General features: G+C 38.7%; 8 protein-coding genes across 8 annotated transcripts; 2 read left to right on the forward strand and 6 right to left on the reverse strand.

Moving 5' to 3' along the window:
• Positions 1 to 304: 304 nt before the first annotated feature.
• On the reverse strand, positions 305 to 1,206 carry B0P05DRAFT_565515 (estradiol 17-beta-dehydrogenase 8). The gene is made up of 2 exons (XM_051580961.1): positions 967 to 1,206; positions 305 to 894 (listed from the first exon to the last, which is right to left on the reverse strand). The coding sequence occupies exons 1-2, from the start codon at positions 1,192 to 1,194 to the stop codon at positions 382 to 384; spliced, it is 741 nt and encodes a 246-aa protein (XP_051429276.1). The 5' UTR covers positions 1,195 to 1,206; the 3' UTR covers positions 305 to 381.
• Positions 1,207 to 1,220: 14 nt separating this feature from the next.
• On the reverse strand, positions 1,221 to 3,402 carry B0P05DRAFT_565517 (uncharacterized protein). Its single transcript, XM_051580962.1, has 7 exons — positions 2,698 to 3,402; positions 2,489 to 2,642; positions 2,270 to 2,434; positions 2,027 to 2,222; positions 1,644 to 1,963; positions 1,384 to 1,595; positions 1,221 to 1,331 (listed from the first exon to the last, which is right to left on the reverse strand). The coding sequence occupies exons 1-7, from the start codon at positions 3,370 to 3,372 to the stop codon at positions 1,263 to 1,265; spliced, it is 1,791 nt and encodes a 596-aa protein (XP_051429277.1). The 5' UTR covers positions 3,373 to 3,402; the 3' UTR covers positions 1,221 to 1,262.
• Positions 3,403 to 3,434: 32 nt separating this feature from the next.
• Positions 3,435 to 5,027, reverse strand: B0P05DRAFT_576230 (uncharacterized protein; the record flags this gene model as incomplete). Its single annotated transcript, XM_051581690.1, has 4 exons — positions 3,435 to 4,553; positions 4,595 to 4,687; positions 4,739 to 4,885; positions 4,962 to 5,027. The coding sequence occupies 4 exons, from the start codon at positions 5,025 to 5,027 to the stop codon at positions 3,435 to 3,437; spliced, it is 1,425 nt and encodes a 474-aa protein (XP_051429278.1).
• A 436-nt stretch (positions 5,028 to 5,463) lies between these two features.
• Positions 5,464 to 6,193, reverse strand: B0P05DRAFT_592538 (uncharacterized protein; the record flags this gene model as incomplete). The annotated part of the gene is made up of 2 exons (XM_051582999.1): positions 5,464 to 5,917; positions 6,120 to 6,193. 2 exons carry the CDS (start codon positions 6,191 to 6,193, stop codon positions 5,464 to 5,466), a joined length of 528 nt encoding a protein of 175 aa, XP_051429279.1.
• A 357-nt stretch (positions 6,194 to 6,550) lies between these two features.
• B0P05DRAFT_565529 (uncharacterized protein) lies at positions 6,551 to 9,151 on the forward strand. Its single transcript, XM_051580963.1, has 3 exons — positions 6,551 to 7,116; positions 7,157 to 8,717; positions 8,762 to 9,151. Exons 1-3 carry the CDS (start codon positions 6,676 to 6,678, stop codon positions 9,082 to 9,084), a joined length of 2,325 nt encoding a protein of 774 aa, XP_051429280.1. The 5' UTR covers positions 6,551 to 6,675; the 3' UTR covers positions 9,085 to 9,151.
• A 2,110-nt stretch (positions 9,152 to 11,261) lies between these two features.
• On the forward strand, positions 11,262 to 12,298 carry B0P05DRAFT_565534 (uncharacterized protein). The gene has a single exon (XM_051580964.1). It carries the CDS (start codon positions 11,325 to 11,327, stop codon positions 12,069 to 12,071), a length of 747 nt encoding a protein of 248 aa, XP_051429281.1. The 5' UTR covers positions 11,262 to 11,324; the 3' UTR covers positions 12,072 to 12,298.
• Positions 12,299 to 13,103: 805 nt separating this feature from the next.
• On the reverse strand, positions 13,104 to 17,613 carry B0P05DRAFT_576233 (uncharacterized protein; the record flags this gene model as incomplete). Its single annotated transcript, XM_051581691.1, has 5 exons — positions 13,104 to 13,259; positions 13,308 to 14,404; positions 14,454 to 15,890; positions 15,941 to 15,986; positions 16,030 to 17,613. The coding sequence occupies 5 exons, from the start codon at positions 17,611 to 17,613 to the stop codon at positions 13,104 to 13,106; spliced, it is 4,320 nt and encodes a 1,439-aa protein (XP_051429282.1).
• Positions 17,614 to 18,406: 793 nt separating this feature from the next.
• B0P05DRAFT_565541 (armadillo-type protein) lies at positions 18,407 to 21,917 on the reverse strand. The gene is made up of 5 exons (XM_051580965.1): positions 21,790 to 21,917; positions 21,661 to 21,742; positions 21,470 to 21,608; positions 21,251 to 21,409; positions 18,407 to 21,200 (listed from the first exon to the last, which is right to left on the reverse strand). Exons 1-5 carry the CDS (start codon positions 21,877 to 21,879, stop codon positions 18,539 to 18,541), a joined length of 3,132 nt encoding a protein of 1,043 aa, XP_051429283.1. The 5' UTR covers positions 21,880 to 21,917; the 3' UTR covers positions 18,407 to 18,538.
• Positions 21,918 to 21,971: the final 54 nt, after the last annotated feature.

Here is a 21,971-nt window from a genome sequence, read left to right on the forward strand (position 1 = left end):
TTGTTGGTGTGTTTAGATACTTGCCTTTTTGTTTATTTTTGCGACTATGAGCAACATGGGCAGTGGAAGGGTCAGTTGGAGGTGTCAAGTGACGCGAAGTAGACGACTCTTGTTGAAGGTCAATAAGGTCGCTCTGTGGTATAGACGGAGAATAATGAGGGTCAGTAAATGGATTATAAGGTGAAGCTGCTTCTTCATCCCAAGCAGGTTGATTTGTAGGGTCCCTAAAGGGATTATGATCACTCGAATGATTTTGAGCCACTTTAACAATTGAATGCCGGATGTGTAACCGATCACAAAGAAAGAAAGAGAAAGAAAGAAAAAAAAAAAAGAGCGAATTTAAACAATAAGAAAGGATAAATAATTAAGCCGAGTCTATTCTTAAATGATTAAACCACCATCCAGTGTCAATACTTGACCATGAAAGTAGTTGGATTGGGCAATAAACAAAACAGCCAAAGATACGTCTTGTACATCACCAAATCGTTTGAGTGATATGGATTCAAGTATCTTTTGTTTTCTATCGTCTGATATATTCCTTGTCATGTCTGTATCAATGAATCCTGGTGCAATCGCATTCACTCGAATATTGTAAGGTCCTAGTTCTTTAGCTAGTGATTTTGTAAATCCAATCAGACCTGCTTTAGAAGCACTGTAGCTTGATTGACCCACATTGCCATGGAGACCAACAACACTTGCCACATTGATGATGCAACCTCCTTTTCGCTTTCTCATCATAGTCTTGGCCACATGTTGGCTGACATGCATAGTGCCCAATAGATTTGTATTGATAGTATCAAGCAAATCTTGTTCCTTAAGCTGAACAAAAAGTCCATCTCTTGATATACCTGCTGCATTCACTAAATAATCAATCTGTTGACCCTTGAGTTCATCCTACATTCATGCCATGAGCCTATATATATATATATATGTGTGTGTGTGTATCATACTTAAACAAGAACATACCTTGAATACACTGTCTACTTGTGCTTTATGTGATATATCAAGTGTGATGCCTTTATGATCTTGATCACCATATTGTTCTCGAAATGTCTGTTGTATTTTCTCAACACGATCTGCATCGCGCCCAATCAAGATAGTTTTGGCACCATGTGTAGCAAATGTCTGTGCAATATGAAGTCCAATACCACGCGTGGCACCAGTAACAAGTACTGTCTTGTGTGCAAAACTCATTGAATAATAACAATAAAAAAGATCTGTTTAAATTCAGCATAGGGATTTTTGTTTATTTACAAAAAGGCTTATTTTTTACCGCGTTTCTTTGATTGTTCAAATGCTCTATCCATTGCTTGAAGGACTGGCATTAACGTCTATTCCATGTCAATCTATTGTTATTATTATTGTTACTTTGTTCTTGCTTACCCTTCTACATCTTTCAGCATCTCCTTCATGATTTGACACAAGGGTCAAGAGTTCTTTTAGTTTCTCTTGTTGCTTTTTCAGTCCTTCAATCATCCTAGAGTTCTTTTCTGCTTTGTAAGGTTCAAAAGAAGACCAAAAATGACGTAGTATTTCGTTGGTAGCTGAGTGAAAACTCTGTATCTTTTGTTGTAATTGAGGTGCTAATTTGACATCTATTCTCTGTCAATCATAATCCTTCCCCCCTTTTTTTTTGTTTTTACCTTGGACAGACTTTTCATCATGGCGTACTTTTCTCTTGATGACATGCGTCAGTTCCATACACACTTTGTCTGCTGAACGAGGCTTGATGACTTGTCTTGCCATATCAGGCTGCCATCCTTCAAATTTCCGTTTCATGCCTGTCAATAACTGCTTTGTGTCTTGTTCATTCAGCTTCATTTCATCTAATTCACCTGCTTGACTTTCAAAATAACGCCTTGTGTCCTGAATGTCCAATACGATCTTTTCTGGTGGTGGTTCATCCAACAGGTCTTTAATAACCACTTGCTGTTCAATTTGAGTATTATCCCGTTGTATTTTCCTATTCTCCCTTGATGATAAATAAAAAAAAAAAAAACTCTTTTGTTCTTCATTAATAGCTTACGAAGGTGGTGTCTCCAACACACGCGAAGAATGTCGATTGAATCGACGAATCAAAGGCAAGGATTGTGCTTCTCTACCAGGCTTCATGGTAAAATCAGGCGCATTACCACTTTCTATATGGTCTTCTTCTGTACGCGATAAATCGATATCAAATCGAATCTTGTCCATACGTGTCATAGGAGGTGGTTTTGAGTTTTCTAGAGACGGTTAGCTCCATCATCAAAACTTAGTTATTGTTGTTTACCATCATCCTCTTCTTGTAAACAACGATCAAAGATATCATCATACGTAGCTAAATGAGATCGGGCGCCTGTTCTTGACCGATGAAAGAATTCAGAAGCCAAGAATCGTTTCCAAAATGCTTGCTCTGTCATTTTATCAGGCACATTGGCATCATACGCTCTTTTGACTAGTTATATTAAAAGGGAGAATGAGTCAGGAGAACACAACAAAAGTAGGTTACCAGAAGGAAATTCAGTGAAAATGTTGTGAATGATTTGGCTGGTTAAGGTATATTTGACATCAGAGCCTTCTTGTTGACCAGGCTTCAATTCAACCATTCTGGAGGATTTACCCTTTTGTTTTCCTTCTCTTGAAATAGCGTCTTTTTTCAATTTCTACTTTGGTTTGATCAATCGAATGTCATCCTACGCTTTTTTTTTTGTGTCTTACCTGTCGAATACGCTTCACATAAGGACTCGACCAAAACTCTTCTTCATCCACACTCTTGCCCACCACCACAAGCTCTTTGTGTAGTGTCTGTAGTTCTCGACTGGAAGTCAATAACTGTCTTCGATCGTTGAATTCTTCTTGTCGCCATGACTTGGGACTGGCTGCTCCTCCTCCTCCTCCTCCTCCATGACTTGTGGGTGTACTCGGTGAAGATTGAGTTTGGATAGCATGTTTAGCAGGTGGTTGAGAAGGCGGAAGCACAGGGGCAGGTGAAGCTATGGCTGACTGTGGTGTAGACGGTGCAGGTGAAGCAAGCGTGGATGTAGGTGTAAATGGGGCTGGTGTGCCTACGGATTGAAGACCACGTATGCGCGCCAATAACTCTGCTACTTGTGCCTTAATAGCCTCTCTTTCCTGCAGGTTTTTCGCTGATGTGAATTGAAATGTATAGTCTTTGGATGCAGGTGGTTTAGCAGATATCTTGAGCAAGACCTTGGCGGATGTCTCTGGTGTCTGCGCAAGACTTGCAATGTCATTGTAATAGATGGATGGCATCAATTGTGAAGAACCTTGTTGCTGCCAAGCAACGCGACGTGGTGTGACATATAAAGTACCTTCATGCTTTTTATAGCGAACAGCAGCACGTAAAAGTAATTGTTCATTCGGTTCCCACATGGTGAAAAGATAAAAAAAAGAAGATAAAAAAAGAGAAAAATGCATGTTTATTATGTGACGCGTTATTCCCATTCATCATCATCATCGTCTTCATCATCACTTTGCATGGCTTGTTGACGCTGTTTAAGTACATCCGCTAAACTAGATGCTAATGTACCACTGGCAGCACCTGCAGCAGCACCCGCGGCAGCAGCACCTGGAGTCGCTTGGGCTACGGATCGATCTGAAGTATCTGCTTTTTTGAGTTTACCTGATTGTTTCAATGTACCAAAACCACCGGCTGCTCGAATGGAAGCCATCAAATTGGATCGACCGTCATTTGAAGATGGTATTGCTGCTGCTGCTGGCGGTGGTAATGGTGCTGAAGATGAAGGGGGCATGCCCATAGGAGGTAGTGGTGGTGGAGGGGGCATAGGTGCTTGAGGAGGACCATTGTTCATCATCACGGGAGGAGGAGGAGGAGGAGGAGGAGGAGCGCCAGACATGGGAGGAGGAGGAGGAGGTGGTGGTGGTGGTGGAGCACCACCACTACCAGACATAGGAGGAAGAGGAGGAGGAGGAGGACCCGGAGGAGCATTTCCTATTGAAGGAGGAGGAGGTACTGATCTACCTTGACGATTAGGCACTGGTGGCCCTGTAGGCGGACTGTATCTTGATGGTGGTGGAGGGGGAGGAGGAGCCATACTGTTTGTCTTTCTAGGTGGAGGAGGAGGAGGGGGGGCAGCAGCGGTATGCGTGTGATGTCTACTTGGAGGAGGGGGAGGTGGTGGTGCTCTTTTCTTTTGAGGTGCATTATTTATCATAGGAGGAGGAGGAGGAGCAGTAGCATGTGCTGGTGGAGGTGCACTCTCTTGTAAGAATTCTCGAATAAAATCCTGGTTGTTATTGATTTCTTCTGCAGAGATACCCAATTCCTTTAACTGATCAAACAAACCATGCCATTCAGGATCATTGTTCTCCACACTAAATCCTTTGCCTGGTGTGTATCCAATATGTCCCACATGCCTAAAATCAGCAGGCATACCAATATGGTTTTTGTCAATTTTGTTTTTACGCTTAGGTTGAGTTGTTTGTTTCTGTCCAAATACAGATGTGTTCTTGAGGGACTCGCGTCCTTGTATTTTCTTGTAAAACACATCAGCTTCTCCTTCATCCACAAACTCTAATGCTGTAAGGCAATCCTACATGACATGATTAAAAAAGAGCGCATCCAGAGTAATACCCACATCTGTTTCAAATGAATGAAAAAAGGCGCGTCTTTGTTATAGTGAAATCCTTCATATAGTTCTTGTTCCCAAATAACTCCAGTTCCATGCTATCTAGATGTGAATAAAAAAAAACTTCATTTGTTTTCTTGTCCACTTACCTCCAAATCCACCAAACGAATAAAGAAAGAGTTGTTTTTTGACTTGTCTATGCAGAATACAGCAGCACCCCATAGTTGAGCATAAGTCCATTGAGAAGGGTCTGGACTGGCCACATGCAAACGAGCAACACCAGCTGTGAATATTTTCTATGCAGTTGTCAATGAGATAAACACACACACACACACACATATATATATACATATGTATATACAATTCACTTACTGAAGTAAATAATGCTTTTCTGACAGTGCTCTTGTCTTCTGCTGAAGATAGAGTAACCGATTTCATAATGGATAATACAAAAAAAAAGAAAAAAAGAAAAAAAGAACACTTGGCTGATTATTTAAACTCCCTTTTTCTTATTTAGCATAAGGCCAAGAAAAAAAAAATCAAGTACTCTTGTCATTATGTTTCTTTTTCTCGGCAATAGTTTGATGCCATGCAAATACCTGATATGCTTATACTACCTAATCTTGCTTAAATAGGTTTTGTCGCAGGCACAACAGTAGAAATTTGGGTCTTCAGGATCAAGTGTCTTGTCGGGATATTTGACTCGAAGAGGCTGTGTTCTGATGTCATGTACATTTTAAAGATGTAGCCTGTAAAAGCATTTTTAAGCATACGTTCTATCACAGGCACAAGAATAAAAAGTAGGATCTGATGTCTTGTCAGGGTATTTAATGGTTTCTCTTTTAAACTTGAAGCCATGCTTCTCTTTAAAATGTCACCTGAAGCTACATTGCATCATGTATTTGATATCGCAGGCACAACAGTAGAAATTGGGGTCTTCAGAGTCAGGCGTCTTGTCAGGGTATTTGATACACGGTCTCTTTAAGAGATACATATCATGAATAAGTCTGAGATACTCTTTATACGTTTCCCAATCACAGAACTTAATATCGCATGCTCTACAATACGAGGTGGGATCACTTTTATCAGGTTGAAGATCAGGGTGTTTGATCATGGTTTGCTTTATATTGCCCAATCTGAGTTCATGGCAGCTATTGATATGTCCTTGTAGAAACACGCCTGAACGATACGTTCTTTCACAAACACAGCAGTAATGATTCAGGCCATTTGGATCAGATGTCAATTTAGGCTGTTTGATGATGGTTTCTTTGATTGATTTGGGTGTTTTTATCAAGTGAATTGCTCTCAAGTGAAGATAACATCTGGTTCTGTTGACAAAGATGTGATCACAAGCACAACAGTAGTTGTCTTTGTTTGAACAACTTGTCACATACTCGACAATAGTTTATGGCATGGATATCTGGAAGGATGTCTAGAAAATAGCTATGGCTTTAAGAGTATTATTATTGCTGTTACTGTTGTTGTTGCTGTTACTGTTGTTGTTACTGTTACTGTTGTTGTTACTGTTACTGTTGTTGTTGTTGTTGTTGTTGTTTTTGTTGTTGTTGTTGCGATTTACCAGTTTGTTCTCGAGGGATTGGCATCTTTTTTTTCGTCTGGTTCTTGTTTGATATATGGTGTTTCTTGAAGCGCGTCTTCTGTCTGAAGTAATTGTGTGTCTGTTGTGTCTTGAGGGCTTGTGTCCAAGGCTTCGAATTTGACACAGTCTAACTCGGTATTTTCTAGTCTTATCGGATATGAATCAGATATGTAGATCAAAAGAAAGAAAATCTTTATGCGAAGACACTATTGACACGCGACTCAGTTGATTCACATACCGACATTCTCGTATGACCCAAATCAAACTGAAAGAGACAACAGGAGAGAAGGCGTATCCCTTTTCTAATATACTTTGAACATTGTTTCTGCCTTTCGGTACAAACCTACAAGATGATAAGCTTCATGACTCACTATGTATGTATTTATGTAAGGTGCATAACCACATGACGCGTTTGATTGGCTGGATTAAACAAATCCAGCCAATTAGTTTTTTTCCTTTGGTCTTTTAAACAAGTACATTCTGTAGATGGAGGACTCTGATGATGATGAATGGGAAATCACTTCATCTCCCGTCACAAACAAGAAACGAGAGGAAAAGAAAAAACGACCTACCATATCCGCTGCTTCAATTCGTACCATAAGAGCCAATCTACCTAAACCTATACCAATCCATGTCGTGTCTGCACCTATCACACCCGTTGCTTCACCTGCACCCATACCACCGCCTGTATCACTTACACCACCACCACCCACAACGCATGTATCACTTCAGTACATCTCAGACGACGAACTTAAACACATGTGTCAACAGATGGATTCTGATTTATTGATGTTACGTCTTATCCATGTCTATAAAAGTGCTGATATTTACCTCAAGATTCGTGAGATTGAAACACCTGGTTCATTGATTGAAGTTCGCCTTTGTCGTCATTTACATTACTGTCAAGATCCTAGTGATTTTATTCTCGTAAGTAACTCATGGGATGTCCAGTGTCTGATCTCGATAGAATACATTGTCTTCTTTATCTAGCTATTTCACTCAACATTCAAGGAACAAGGAACTCTTGCCTAAATTTCGTCGATTGCTTTCTACCAATCTATGCACAGCCCTTGCCAAGTTTCTAGATACACCTATTGATAAACAACGCGCTCAATGTGCTCAATTCTATCAAGAGATAAAAGAAGTGGATTTAATTTCATTTGAAGATCAAGCAACATCGTCACTTGCTAAAGAAATGGATTTGATATCGTTTGATGAGCATCCTTTGATTGAGCTACATAATTCCAGTGAAGAAGAGGAAGAAGAAGAGGAAGAGAGTGAAGAAGTGGCTGTGATTACCATTGAAGATATACTTGGTATGCCTGCTGACTTTATAGAGCGATATACACTTCGCCGTGATAACCAATTGAAGTTGATTCATATGATGGACAGTATTTCTTGTCCTGTCATTGTTTATTATGCTATGGATGTCTATCGACTGCCAGAATTGATTGCCAAAGGATGTGAATTTGAAGCAGAAGGAGTCAAACTATGTCGTATTTTGATCAAGCATGCTTATTATGATGAAGCAGTGACGAGTATCCGTAAACTCGATTTGTTTGCCTGCTTCTCAGTAGAGAGAACTGCAGAACAGTTCTTTACTGCAGGTTATGGTGCTTATCTGATCACACTGTATCAAGGTCAACCTGATCTACAGAGACAACTAGTATCGTATATCAACAAACAATTGCGATTTACCTATGCTGGTAATCTCGATATTGTGCCTGCTCATCACTTTGAAGACCTAGCCACAGACAACATACCTCAACTTTCTCGACTCAAGGAGCGCAAATTCCAAAAGGATCTTGTGGGATGTGGTGCTAAACTATTGAAAGAGATAGGCTTGGAAGGATCTGAACAAGAAGGCTATTTTATCCATTTGTCTCAACGGTATTCTTGTCTACGGTTCATTCTGGCACAAAGAGCTATTCAGCAAATAGAAGATAATGATACGTCGATTGCTACCAGTTCCAATTTCAATGGTCTGATTGATCTTGTTTGTGAAAATGATCCTGTCATGGCTCGATTGGCGATTAAAGAACTGATTGATATGGGCGATGCCATTGCACCTGCTCATTTTGCTTCTCTTTATAAACAACAAGAGTTTTATTGTCGATACAATGCATTACCACTGAATCAACGACTACTAGGCATTGTCAAGGGTGAAATCATGTCACGTCATCAAAGTACACTGACACCTAAAAAGACCAAGAAACTAGTGTGTTATCCTTTTTATCAGTTACCAGCCAAGGCTCAATGTGTGGTTGTGGATTCAATTCAAACTTTGTTACAAATGAAAGATGTGTTATCGACATCCACTGTTTGTGGTTTAGATACCGAATGGGTACCTACATTTGCTAAAACGACTGATGTCAAGACAGCCTTGATGCAGATTGCAACAGATATTGATGGATTTGTATTTTTATTGGATCTCAAAACAATACTTGAACCTCAACATACGCGACTACTTCAATTGACAGAGATCATTTTAAGGCTTTTGTTTGAAGATGAACAGATTCTCAAACTAGGTAATGTAACAAAAAAAAAAATGTCTTTACTCAATAGAATCCAGCCTTTGATTTTACGGGTGATTTAGACTTGTTGCATTTATCCATACCTTCTTCTAAGCATTGGAAAATGAACCACTTGCTAGACTTAAAGACAATCAAATCTAAGCAAGGCAGTGTTGTTACGGGTGGATTGGCAGGTGTTGTGACTGAATTCTTGGCGTGTTCTCTCAATAAGCGACAACAACTGAGTAACTGGGAAAAAAGACCTCTTTCTGAAGAACAAATTCTGTATGGAGCATGCGATGCTTATTGTTTGTTAGATATTTATGATGTTCTTTGTCAAATCAATCATCCTATTCTTTCTAATATCCATCGCTCATCCTAAAGAGCTTCAAAACTACATATAAATATATATAAATATATATAAATATATAAATTAATTTATTCTACTGATCAAAGTAATTAAAGTCAAGACTGAGCGCATTTGATGATTAACTATAAAGCCATTGACAAACATAAAGAGCAAAATGAGTTCAATAGATTTCATTTTAAAGCATCTCCTTGTCTCAGCAATTCTGACTTATGGTTCTCAACCTTCAATACTCAAATGCTCAATATGAAGCATGAATGCCTAGGAGCTTCATGCCCTAATTTATGTACTTCAAATAATCATTTACTTATGTTCTAGTCTGTGTTTTCTATGAAAACCTTCAACAAATAATGGCTAATCTAACCCGTCTGATTCATGCAAACGATGAATATCAAACGATGAATATCAAACGATGAATATCAAACGATGAAAAATACTGGTGTTGCTTTTTGATAGCCAAAGTTATTAGCTCATGTACTAAGCGTCCATCTTCTTATCACCACTAAGCTTAAGGTGGTCACATTCATTGCTGACTTCTTCTATCATAACTATTATCTCCCTAAGATCTCGAGAGGTAAAGTCAAGTGTTGATCGAGTAATGGATTTCACAAAAATAGATTAAAAAATCCCGAATCTAATTCTTCATGAGAGAGTGTATATATAACAGGGTTTGAGTTTTCTCTCCTTTATTCACATTTTGGTTTTTTCATGAACATACGTGGTCATCAAAGTAAAATAGTGTCGTGGGCATCTTTTGTATACCTTAGTTTTTTTTTTTTTTTTTTTTTTTTTTTTTTTTTTTTTTTTTTTTTTTTAAAGATTTTTATTATTGTTCCGCGTAAAGTTACCCTGATGGCACTCAAGAGGCGGGCGCAATTCATACTGAATTATATTATACAATTATGTTGAAAGCAAACTAAGCAGAATAAAATAAAAGATATGCCACTGTTATTAGTAGAGAAAAAAAAATACGAGAAGAATTACAGTCTTGTGTGTACTTGCTTTTCATCTGCAAGCAGTTGTAAAGCAGTACATGCTTGTTGTAGAGTGGAGTAGGCATCAAAAACTACGTTGTCCATGACAAATCTCCAGTGTGCTTTCCAAACTTGTGATACGGCTGTAATGACAATGTCAACAACGGTTAAATTTTTTTTTTGTGAGTAATCTATTCTAGTGAAGTTTAGTGTAACCAGTGCTTGAATAACATCTTCGACAGTGGTTGTAGGCCAAAGAAATTCGAAGATGAGATTGTTCCAAAAAAACCTCTTTGGTGGGCAATAGAACAGGAGGTGTTGTTCACTTTCCAGATGAATTGAGCAAATGGTACAAAGAGGTGAGGGGAACTTCTCAGGAAGTATATAGTGAAGAAATTGTCTTGTGGGTAGTTTGGAAACCAGGAATCGGTATATCATATTACGAGCAACTGGCAGCAGAGACCAGCTCCAGTATTTGTAATTATGTGTATGAGTGTATCTCCTGTCTATGTTTGAATCTGATTGATATCATCTTTCTTTTCCATATTCAATTCTCGAATCTCAACCCCATAATATGACAACTTACTCATGTATCTTCAAGATTTTTCTCGATCTGTGCGAAGAAAAAGATGATATACCATTACTCGCTAATTTTATTGAAAGGCACAGTCAGCACATAAAAGCTAACATTGGCAAAGATCAAGATGAAGAATATAGCAAGCTTGCAAGTGCCTTTTTCAAGTACGCCAATTCAAGAGGCATAGAAGCTAAGAAGGGTGATGCTAAGGCAGCCTGGAAAAAGCATATCAAGCAGCAAGCAAGCATTGCTATGACAGCAACAACAACCAACAACAGAAAAAAACATGGTCTTATGCCAAGATTATGGTAAAGAAGAAGGTGTCTTTGGTCGCTGGTCTGTTGGTGATGAAGACTTGATAAAAGTTTTTCAACAAAGAAAGAAGACGTGTTGTTGAGCTGGTGAGGAACAAGAAGATGCTAAGAGAAAGTCAATACTTGCTGCTTTCCTTTATCTTGGAAGTGCCAGTTGCTGTTGAAGGATTCTGCCTTGAAGCCAAAAACTTCAAAAAAATAAGAAAAGCGCTCACTCCTGCCACAAAGAAGAAGCAATTCGAGCATGAAATTCTAGTCATGTTTATTGACTTGAAGACACAATGGGAGCTGGAGCAAGAAGAAAAAGAATAAAAAGAAGAAGTAGAAGATGATGACGATGATGATAATGATGATGAAGAAGAAAAAGATGTGCAGTACTTGCAGTACCAGATGTCGCGGTATGCAAAGAAATCGAAGAGGGAAGAAGAAGATGCCTTGGTACGAGTTGTTCAAGAAATGCTTGACAATTTCGAAAACTGGAGGACTGAGTGTAGAACTGAAGAAGATTTCATTGACCAAGCATTGTATCCGTTTCTGAGAAACATACTCTTGCGTGACAAGAATGTCTCATCCACACGGTCCTATAGAAAAATACCATATGGCCATCCCAATTCAGACAGCAGCAGCAGTAGTAGCAGCAGTGGCAGCAGTAGCAGCAGCAGCAAAGCTAAACTCGATTTTTTCGTCTTTCTGCCTATCGACGATAATTCTTTTGGGTTGCTTTGCGTGGAGGTCAAGAAGCCTGGCACCAAGTCAAGTCAAATTTTGAGTGATCGCTCTAAGCTGGCTCTAGAGTGCAAACGATCTATTGATCATCAGGTGTCTCTTGGTGTCCGTACACCTAAGTGCTTTACGTTGTTTGTTGATGGTGAAATGTGTTCTTCTTTTGTGTGTGAGTTGACCCCACATGGAATCTACACTTTTGTGGAACTTGATGTGTTTTCGCTCCCTCGCGGAAAAATGGATCTGGGCTCTTTTCCTGACACCGTCCTCTCTTTCTGTTGGCTTAAAGAGCTAATAAATGAACAAATGTCTTGTATCTACAAGAGAAGAAAGACAAATTCTTTTGCTTCTTTGACCAAGCTTGTAACGCCTACAGTTGCCCTGCCTCTGAAGAAAAGCAACCTTGAACAATAAACCTGTTTTCTTTTTTTTTTCTATTTGCTTCGTACATATAAACCCTGATAATGATTTTATCTGATTTAGCAGTATTTGGCTTTTGAAAATAATGAATGACAATCATATTCAGAGCTTATAAGAACACACTTTGAATAGGCTACTTCATAAAGAAAATAACTTGATTCACTAGCTGTATTTTAAGAAAGAAGCACAACCAAAACCTCATCTTACAAAAGTATTTATGCCAAGAACATATATATCTATATATCTATATATATTGAATCAATACAAACGTATTTTATCTTTCATTACTTCAAAATTATGAAAGCGAGATGCTCTTTAATACGGAGCTACAGTTCAACCCTGCAATTCTCTTTCTAGTAGAATTCCAACTTAACAAAGCCATCGTGGTAATCTGAACATAATAAATGTCTTCTCTAGTACCTTTAGTAAAATCATTTAAGCTGCAATTTTTGTTTATTAAAAAAAAAAGAAGCTAAGCTAGCAAAATATGCTGATCTCATACTTTGTTACATAGAGTGCATTCCAGTGAATTTGTAAGAAGGTAGTATGTTGTAGTACTCCAGTAGAAAATTGTGGTTTCTATTGGTAGAACTGAGTATATGCGCATAATTCCACGATGCCAGTCATCATTACCTTGTTAGGAAAAGTAAAAGAGAGTTGAGTATATACGCACAATTCCACAATGTCAGCCGTTAGATGCAGTTCTGCATCTTAAGCATTGTCATGTTCATGTTGAGAGAAAATAATTAAATACGTATAAGACACAAAGGGCTCGCTCTTATTTCATCATTAAATAAGGAGTGTCGAGTTGACTTTTTATGATGTGGCATTGTTTCTTTGTTACGTGCATGGGATAGGTTAAACTTATTAATGAATGTTATTTGTAAGCATATTATGTCCTTGTTTGAATGGAGGCAGGTGATAAGGCAAGACATGGAGAGTACAGATAAGGCATAGAGAGATAGCTTAGTTAGGAATTAAACATGTACAGCTTTTCATTTCTGGAAATCATGTACATTTTTATTATTATATGTTTTTCTTTGGCTTCTTTGACTTGCCCAGGATAGACTTGGTTTGACGTGCTGTCCATCTCTCAATAGCCTGTTGGTATAATCCATCGACGTAGTTTACCATGTCATGGTCTTGACAGAACTTTTCAACTGAGTCCCTTATATCATCATACTATTGTTGAATGTTAATAACTGTGCATGAAATTTATAATATACTTACATTGTGTAAATAAAGATCAAGGAATTCTGAGCTATCCTTTGCTTGTATTCTTAATCTTACTTGCTTGCTTTTCTTTTTAACAAGAGATTCTTCTTGCTGCTGCTGCTGTTGTTGTTGTTGTTGTTGTTGTTGTTGTTGTTGCTGCTGCTGCTGAAGAGGTGGTGGTGTTGATGATTGTTGCTGCTGCTGCTGCTGTTGTTGTTGTTCTTGTTGTTCTTGCTGTTCTTGTTGTTCTTGTTGTTCTTGTTGTTCTTGTTGTTCTTGTTGTTCTTGTTGTTCTTGTTGTTCTTGTTGTTGTTGTTGTTGTTGCTGCTGCTGCTGAAGAGGTGGTGGTGTTGATGATTGTTGTGGTTGAAAGTCAAACAAAGACATGGCTTGATCAACAGAGGTATTATTGATACTAATATTGTCGTTTGACGTCTGAGGAGAATCAAAACTATCAAATACATCCAACAGGTCTTCAGAAGGATTGTTGTTGTTGTTGTTATTGTTGCTGTTGTTACTGTTGTTACTATTGTTGCTAACAACAAATTCAGCAAAGTCGACCAAATCATCACTGGCTTCTGCAGCTTCTTGTCGCTTGATTTCTTCTTTAGTTACTGTGCCAGAAACAACATCTGTAAAATGGAATAAAGGCTCCACATCTTGTTTCTTTTGAGGTTGATGAAGGCTCTGTTGGACTGAATTCCAATCAAGGATTTCGTCAAACGTTTGTGCTGTCTTGGAAGGTTCATGCTTAAAGTTCAATTCATCAATCGAACTCCAGACATCGTTCTTTGAGACGCTATCTGGCTTTTGGGTAATAACATTGGTAGTAGTGGTGGGAATAAGAGAATTATCAGTGTCCACAAGAATAGGCGTATCTGCCTTTAATTCCTTAATTACAGATGAAGCAGTATCAGAACGAGGTGACAATGAGGAATTACTGTTGGTTGTGCTGAACTCGTTCCAATTGTTAACTTCGCGTTCATACACTGCATTATCCTTGGCAGAGGAACAACGAGGTGTAGAAGTTCGTGCTGGTCGGGAAAAGGTGCGTCTGTTGGCTGGCTGAGAGTAAGAAGACCATTCGTTCTTGGCTTCTTTGCTTTCAATAGCTAAAATATGATTAATTGCCTAATGCATCCTACAGACATTTTAGTTTACCTTCAGCAGAGAAATGATCCTGCCAGCTTCCTTTAGGAGCATGTGTGGTAGTATTAGTAGTATGAGTAACAGCAGCAGCAGCAGCAGCAGCAGTAGTAGTAGTAGTAGTAAGTGTGGCTGTGTTAGTATTAGTGATAGTAGTAGCATGTTTGTCTGTGCCCCAGGCTTCTTTATGCTTATGATATTCGTCATTGTTTTCTTTGCGCGTCTTCCATTCGGTTGCAGTGGCCCATTTATTGCCATTGACGAGTTCAGTTTTTTTGCTTTGACTTGAGTACCTTGTAGGTGTATCTCGATGTAATTTGATGACTGTATCATCTGCATCGTCTTGATTCCAATTAACACTGCCTTCAGAACTAACTATGGAGCTTGAACGAGGACGCAAACGTTGTCTGTCATTATGTTGATAGCGTCTGTCTTGCTCTGCGTTTAAATCTTCTCTTAAATCAGATACTGAAATAGGCGATCTCTTGGCAGCATCGGAAAGGCTTGGAAAATCATCATCACATAACGTATTGACAACAGTGTCTGTATAGGATGCTTTTGAGAATTGATCAGTCTGCTGGCTGGCTTGTTTCTCCTCACTGTTCAAGACATGCCATTGATCGTTTTCTTGACGCCAGAATGTAGTTTTCTTTTGTTGCTCTAAGACGTCTTGAACATAACCTTGTTTTTGAACATCATTCCAGGCCACATAAGTGTGTGGGCTACCCCAACCTTCACTATCAACTACAGCAGGAGTCTGTCTAAAATGAGCTGTGGTACGAGTCTTTTTAGTATAGGCAGCATGATGGTTGACTTCCAGAGGAGCTTGTTGCCATTGATTATGATATTTTTCTTCACGGAAACCATTCCAAGCTTGGGCTGATTCTGTTTGTTGTTGTTGTGGTGATGGTTGGTGGTAATGGTATTGCTGTTGTTGTTGTTGTTGCACTAGTTCAAATGAAACAGGTTTACGAACAGAAGATCTGCCCAGTAAAGAAGTTGAAGAGGAAGGAGTGGCCCAACTACTGTCGGTGCTAACACCCCAACCACCCAAATTAAATCCAGGACCTTGTTGAGCTGTATCAAACAAAGAATTATTCCAATGGTTTTTTACTGGCTTCACTTCATCCAAAAGATTTGAACTCTTTTCATATGCTTCTTCTTCATCCTCTTCGTCGTCACTATCTACTTCACGCGTATCGTATTCAGTATTGTCTTCTTCAATCTCTTCATCATAGGAATTATATGATCCTTCTTCGGAAGACTGTAATGAATTAGATGAAGAAGCACTTGTTTCTGCATACACTTGTTCTAGTCTATTGTCTTTAGGTGTAGCCATTGGAATGCTACCATTTGTCTTGAGATCATTTAACCAAAGAGCAGGTGTAGGGGGTCTTTGTTGATTCTTTAATGCAGAGAGTCGGTTATTATCCAATTTTGGTGGGTTGGGTTCTAACAAAAATATGAGTACACTCTGTTGGTAGATGAACAAACGACTTTACTATGATCAGTCTCGTATGTTTGTTTTTCTTTCCCTTGTTGTTCTTCCTAATAAACACATATAAATAAGAGTTTGGTCAAGACAACCTACTTCTTCAACATCATCCAAAAGCTCTTGTAATTGATTCAAGGCCATATTGAGTCTCTTGGCCAAAATGATCAGTTGAGGACCAGTGATATAACGATCAGTAGGCACTGGGAGTAATTCAGGGTCTGTAGAATGAGACAAGGCATCTATATTGGCACTATTCAATATGATCTTGGACTTGTATTCCACTTCTTCATTGAAACTGCCAATCACAGAATGCTGAATGCTGTCATAATTGACCAAACAAATTTGACGCAAATTGTGCTGAGCACCACTGCGGGATAGATTGTAGATGTCTCTAGGGACTACTTTACCGCAAGCATCCATATGAACACGCATCAATGATTTGGTAATATACTGAGAGCGAGAAAAGGCTAATAAGATGTTTGAATCAATTCGAGAACATTGAATCAACTGAATCACACGCAGGTATTTCACAGGTGAATGTGTGTCAATCAAAGACACCTCTAGACCTTCATTGGTGAGTTCTTGACAACTCTTGAACCCAAGGATCTGAATGTGTTGGAGACAAGGGCTTAATACACGCATTTGAAGATCAGTGATTGTCATATTTTCCAATAAGAGACGAGCTGGTCTAGCCATTTGAGCTGCATTGTAAGACTGGAAATATTGTTGAAGGCGAATTAGATCTTCTTCCAAATGACGACAGTTTTTCAACGTATCTGGTCTAGCACGTATCTCTAAATCCTCGAGACGAGGGCAGCATCTCAAAACATGAGCAATGGCCATACAAGTCAAATTCTTTGATCCCTCAATACAAAAGCGTGTAAGATCAGGAAAAGCCTCTAGTATCTTATAGACCAAATTGTCCACAAGAGGCACTGCATCTGTCAAGATCAACTTTTTTAGTTTTAGACGTCCATTACACAAGATTTCCAAAGTGTATTGCTGCATGCCCTTGAGAGAGATTTGTAAGTGAGTCAGGCTATTGGCCCTGTTGGCCAGTGTATTGGCCCATTCTGAAGTCAATCTGAAGTCGCCATCCAATCTAAGCTCAGTCAGGCGAGGCAAGCAACTGTTGAGAACAATGGGACCAGATAATCCATCGTTAGGTATGGTACACGCGCCTATGATGTACAATGATTTCAAATTTCTGGCTACGGCGGCGATTGTTTCTATATCCTTTGATTTCAAATTCCATCCATAAATAGTGAGATTGGTCAAGTTTTCACAAACTGTGGCAATCTTGATGAATAAATCTGGTCCAAAGTAATGAAAGTTTTGATGTCGATCTTGTGTTGATTTGACAATGGGTTCAAATAAGTCATCTACATGATCAAGCAAGGTTAACTGCATATCTTTGACCAAAAGTGCTGTTTTGTTGATAGTGCTGATAGTCTTTATAAATATGCGGAAGCTTTCTGGCAAGTGTATTCTTGGTTTCTCCCATAACACTTTTTGTGCTGCTGTGCTCCAACGCGGGTGTATTAAACAGGCCTCTCTTTTGTCTTTTAGATTTGTCAAATAGCGACAAATATGCTCCATAATGCTATTTGGCAAAGAAAGAAAGAGGGTCTTCTTTGGTGCTTCAAACGTAAAGTCCTCCCAACGACCTTCAGAATACATTTTTTTGAGTGAAAAAAAAAAAAGAAAAATTTTATGTATTAATTGTGCTTTAATTTGATAGTCTTCTTTTTTCAAGGCACGCATTGATCTTGTTTTATTGTCTCTTTCTTTTTTAGCAGAATAGAATCACTTGTTTCAATCAGATAGAATGTAAAAACAGTGTAGTTGAATTATACAGGAAACCATGACTTGTAGTAAATTCCTCTCTTTCTCATTCTTTTTTGGTTGTATAGTTTGACAAATTCGATTTATTTGTTTTGATTTAATTATTGACATCAATAAAACACTCCTTTTTTGAATGAACTTCCTTGCAAGGCCTCTTTTAGCTTAATAAAGTAATAGTTTTTTAGGTCAAAAAGACACCATTAACAAACGGATCAGGTTTGCTAAAAAAAAGATGAGTGTAAGCTAATCAAGCAGAATACGAAGCCATAAAATATAGTTCTGACTTTCTGATTAATTCACAGCGACACTCCCTTTTTACTGTAATTGAGTATAAGCAATCCGTTTTTTTTTTATTTATTTTGCTTTCGCGTTTATTTCATCGTGGTGCTACAAAGTATCCCCTCTTGCTTGGTATTCCTTTGGCTAAAGACGTTTCTACAGTTGCTTTGAAAGAGCAGTTTCGGGCAAGTTAGTATGCTTCTCGGCAAGATAAGGGGTTGATTTTGAGCATGTCATGGGTTGCTCAAAATCAATACATTTACACAAAAATGGTCGCTTTTTAGAGTGAACATTGAGGTGGAAGGGATGTTTCCTATCCGGCTTCCACCACATATTGAATAATTTTAAATGAATTTATAAAAACGATTATTTTATTTATATTCTAAAAAAGGGGATGAAAGGGCTATAATATAATTATATATAAGTGTTCTTTTTTTTCTTTCTTTTTTTCTTCTTTTACTTTGTTTTATGTAGAATGCAATTAGTGAGTACCAGGAACAGGTGCAGGTGCAGTACGGTGTTGTTCAGCAGTAGATAAAACAGTCATAATTTGTGCTTGTTGTTCAGCATTCAAATCCTTTGTCAATAGGGTATAAGAAGCACTGTTGTTCTGCTGTAAGTTTCTAAATACTTGCTCAAATCGAATGTAAGGATCTACTTCGTCTAAGGGTGATTCAAACAAGATTTCTTCTTCCATTTCTTCCTCATCTTCATCAAGATCACTGAAGCCGTCTGCATGGGATGCTGCTTGGCTGGCAAGGTATTCAATATATTCATTGTCTTCATCAGGAATATCTTCATCATCTCCTCCCTCTTCAATTTCATCTTCGTCTCCACTGGCTCCATCAAAACCACTGAAATCATCGTCACCTCCAAAGTCATCGTCAAAGTCACCGTATAATTTCTCCATGTTTTCACGGTTTTCCATAGCCTTGGGAAGTGTCTGGAAAACTTGAACCATACAGGCCAAGATTTGAGACCAACCGGCTTGAAGAGAAGAAGGAATCATGTCAGTAGGCAATTCCAAAAGAGCACAAAGGGCGACAATGACAAGCTTCTTATCATGAACACGAGAGAATTTGCTGAGTGTGTTGAACCAGAGAGTAAAGAAACCTTGAGTCCAGTTGTTTTCTTCTAACAAACGAAGGGTCAGAGCAGGGTTGTAGTAAATACAGTTGACGACAACTTCAATACAGTGAACCTTGAATTCAGTTGTCTTCATGGATCCAGTAAAGATGTATTGGAATGCCAAGTTAAGGAAAGGGCCAACACACATATCAACATGACCACGGCAGTTGAGCAAGACAGATTCCATCAACTTACAGGCACAGATACGGTCGTTTTCACCAACACGATCGCTTTTCATTACAGTATCAATGATATCAAACATCAAATGTTGAACATGTTCATTAGAAACAAACACATCCTTACCATAAGAGATGTAGTTGTCAAGAGGAGGCAACATTTCTTCCATGTAGTCAATACCACTGTCCTTGAAGGCAGCATAGATCAACTCAAACACACTCCACATAGTAGGTGTAACACGCTTAGAAGAGAAAGTACAAGAATCAATGATTTCAAAAATTTCGTCGTACAAGTCCAAGATCTTGTTTTCCAATGTATAAGTAATCACAGGCAAAAGTGCGTTTTCCAATTGTTGCAACACTTCAGGTGTGCTTTCCAAACTAAGGATCAAGGTACCAATGGTCTTGAGGACACCCATAGCAGCCATGGTCTTGTCACTCAATTCATCAATATCACCTGTAAATTCATCATCATCAGCACTTTGCAAAGTGTTGTTTTGGTTCAATTCTTCCATGATACGCAAGAAAGTATCACGCAATTGAGTACAGAGTTGAACAGCAAAAGGTGTCAATTGCTCAGCAAACACTTCGACAAATTCTTCCATCACGTTGGCCAAAGTATCAATATCAATCTCGTTGGTCAAGTTGAGCAATTCTTGCATGATAAAAGGCAAGTTGGGAGCCATGGCATTTCTGACACTTTCGTGGCGAATCAAGGGTTGAAGAGCAAGACAGGCTTGGACTCTGACAGGCAATTCAGTATCACGAATACAGTCTGTCAAACACTGGTACAAAGTAGCTAAGTTCTGTTCGTTGCTGAAATCCAAATCACTGAAATGTCTGGTCAAGTCACAAGCACGCGCTCTCAAAAAGGGGTACTTGCTCTTGAATTCAGGAAGGACGTGTGTAACAAAGAAAGGTTCCATCATGTTGGCGACAGGGGATTTCTTTTGGAGGACTTGGTAGGCAAGGCCACCAATCATACAAAGAGCACCATCCTTTTCTTTGGGGTTCTTTTGATCTTCAGGGGTTTCCAAGTACTTGTTGAGAATACCGTTCACAAAATTCAAGATACCCATAAAAGTATGCTTCTTGCGATCACGAGCAAGATCAATCAAGAAGTTCATGGCGTTTGTTTGAGGAGAGTGGAAGTCTTCAAGAGGGTCTACCTTCTTGTGAACAAATTCAACAGGGTCTTCATCCCATAATTCTTGATCTTGTTCAGAGTAACAGAGTTGAGGGAAAATGAAATGAGCCACCAAAGTTTCAAAATGAGGCTTCAACAATTGCCAAGTAGTCTTGTTCTTGACACAGTCAGCGAAAAAGGAAGAAGTCAAGGCTAAACACTTGCTAGGAATCCAGATTTCTTTCTTAATCCAAAGTTCAATTTGACCCAAATAAGCTTGAAGAATGTTAGGTGCAAAGTTAGCAGAAAATTGCTTTGCAAAAGCATTGTATTCAGGTGTGCTGCGGGGCATAGTGGCAAGATTACCATACTTGGAGAAAAGACGGTTCAAGCAGTGGTAAGCCCATTTCTTTGTTTTCCACCATGGGTATCGATCACGTTCATCAGCATCGGCAGGTAAAGCCTCGTTGGGGATTTTCTTTTCAATCAACTGTAAGAACAAAGTACCCCAAGGAACAAGAGAAGCAGGGTCTTGCAACGTCTTGGGTAATTCAGCTTGAATAGCAGTATGGTAAATCTTGAGAGATAACTTCAACATCTCGGCTGCTTCAATGCTATCGTTGGAAATAAGGTTGGAGCTGATGTTTTGAATAGCAGGGAAAGTCAATTTGACCAACTGTCTGAAAGGTTCACGCTTGTTACCAGTTCTCCATCTAATTTTGTTATTGATCAGTTCATGTTCAACCACATATAAACAACTTACTGATAGACCTTCACAACTTCGCGTAAAGCCAACAAACCAACATATACTAAGCGAAAGTCACTTGAAGTCAATAATCTTTCGAGTTCGCTGACAAAGTTGGGCCAGTTATCGGGAAAATCGTTGGTCAAGATAGTGTTTAAAGTAGAGGTCAATTGTACCCTGAAAATAGATAAGTACCTCCTTTTTCCTCCCTCTTTTGTACACATGATCAATACTTACTGGACTTGATTAGGAGCTGTAACGAGAGCTTGAAGAATGGTTTGCTTGACCATGTTGCGGTCATCATTATTAATAGGCACAGCAGACTCGCGTTCACCATCCCAAGCTTTGTTCAAACGGTTCTTGAAGTAAATGGCAGCTAAATAATAATGATAAATGCACAACGTACTTTGACATCGATGTGTATTTACCTGCTTGACGAGCACCGAGCTCAAGTTCCTCAGAAGCAAGGATTTGTAAGACAATAGGCAAGAAACCATTATTGGATTCAATCTATCATAGAATACTTAGTACCTGAAAAATAATAAATTTTCTCTTACATTTCTGATATTTAATTCAGCCTGCTTGTGTACATTGGGATCAGGGTGATAAGTAGCTACAAATAATTGATAGACAGTGTTCTGATCCATCTTGTGGTGTTTCTCCTCTAGACAAGAAAGCTAAAAAGAATGAAAAAAAGTTTTTTTTCTTTAAGGTGGTGTACAAAAAGTGACGGTTTTTG

This window comes from Gilbertella persicaria (genome assembly GCF_025201335.1).
Source record: "Gilbertella persicaria strain CBS 190.32 chromosome Unknown B0P05scaffold_81, whole genome shotgun sequence".
Taxonomy (NCBI): domain Eukaryota; kingdom Fungi; phylum Mucoromycota; class Mucoromycetes; order Mucorales; family Choanephoraceae; genus Gilbertella; species Gilbertella persicaria.

Bases quoted from the DNA above. Each gene is read 5' to 3' on its own strand.
- B0P05DRAFT_565529 (XM_051580963.1), top strand. From the start codon at position 6,676: ATGGAGGACTCTGATGATGATGAATGGGAAATCACTTCATCTCCCGTC. The intron at 7,117-7,156 runs GTAAGTAACTCA...TGATCTCGATAG, and splicing joins ATCCTAGTGATTTTATTCTC to AATACATTGTCTTCTTTATC. The intron at 8,718-8,761 runs GTAATGTAACAA...AATAGAATCCAG, and splicing joins TGAACAGATTCTCAAACTAG to CCTTTGATTTTACGGGTGAT.
- B0P05DRAFT_565515 (XM_051580961.1), bottom strand. From the start codon at position 1,194: ATGAGTTTTGCACACAAGACAGTACTTGTTACTGGTGCCACGCGTGGT. The intron at 895-966 runs GTATGTTCTTGT...GCATGAATGTAG, and splicing joins AAGTAGACAGTGTATTCAAG to GATGAACTCAAGGGTCAACA.
- B0P05DRAFT_565534 (XM_051580964.1), top strand. From the start codon at position 11,325: ATGTCGCGGTATGCAAAGAAATCGAAGAGGGAAGAAGAAGATGCCTTG.
- B0P05DRAFT_565517 (XM_051580962.1), bottom strand. From the start codon at position 3,372: ATGTGGGAACCGAATGAACAATTACTTTTACGTGCTGCTGTTCGCTAT. The intron at 2,223-2,269 runs GTAAACAACAAT...AACCGTCTCTAG, and splicing joins TTTACAAGAAGAGGATGATG to AAAACTCAAAACCACCTCCT. The intron at 1,964-2,026 runs GTAAGCTATTAA...AAGGGAGAATAG, and splicing joins GTGTTGGAGACACCACCTTC to GAAAATACAACGGGATAATA.
- B0P05DRAFT_565541 (XM_051580965.1), bottom strand. From the start codon at position 21,879: ATGGATCAGAACACTGTCTATCAATTATTTGTAGCTACTTATCACCCT. The intron at 21,609-21,660 runs GTAAATACACAT...ATTATTATTTAG, and splicing joins GCTCGGTGCTCGTCAAGCAG to CTGCCATTTACTTCAAGAAC. The intron at 21,201-21,250 runs GTAAGTTGTTTA...TAACAAAATTAG, and splicing joins GAAGTTGTGAAGGTCTATCA to ATGGAGAACTGGTAACAAGC.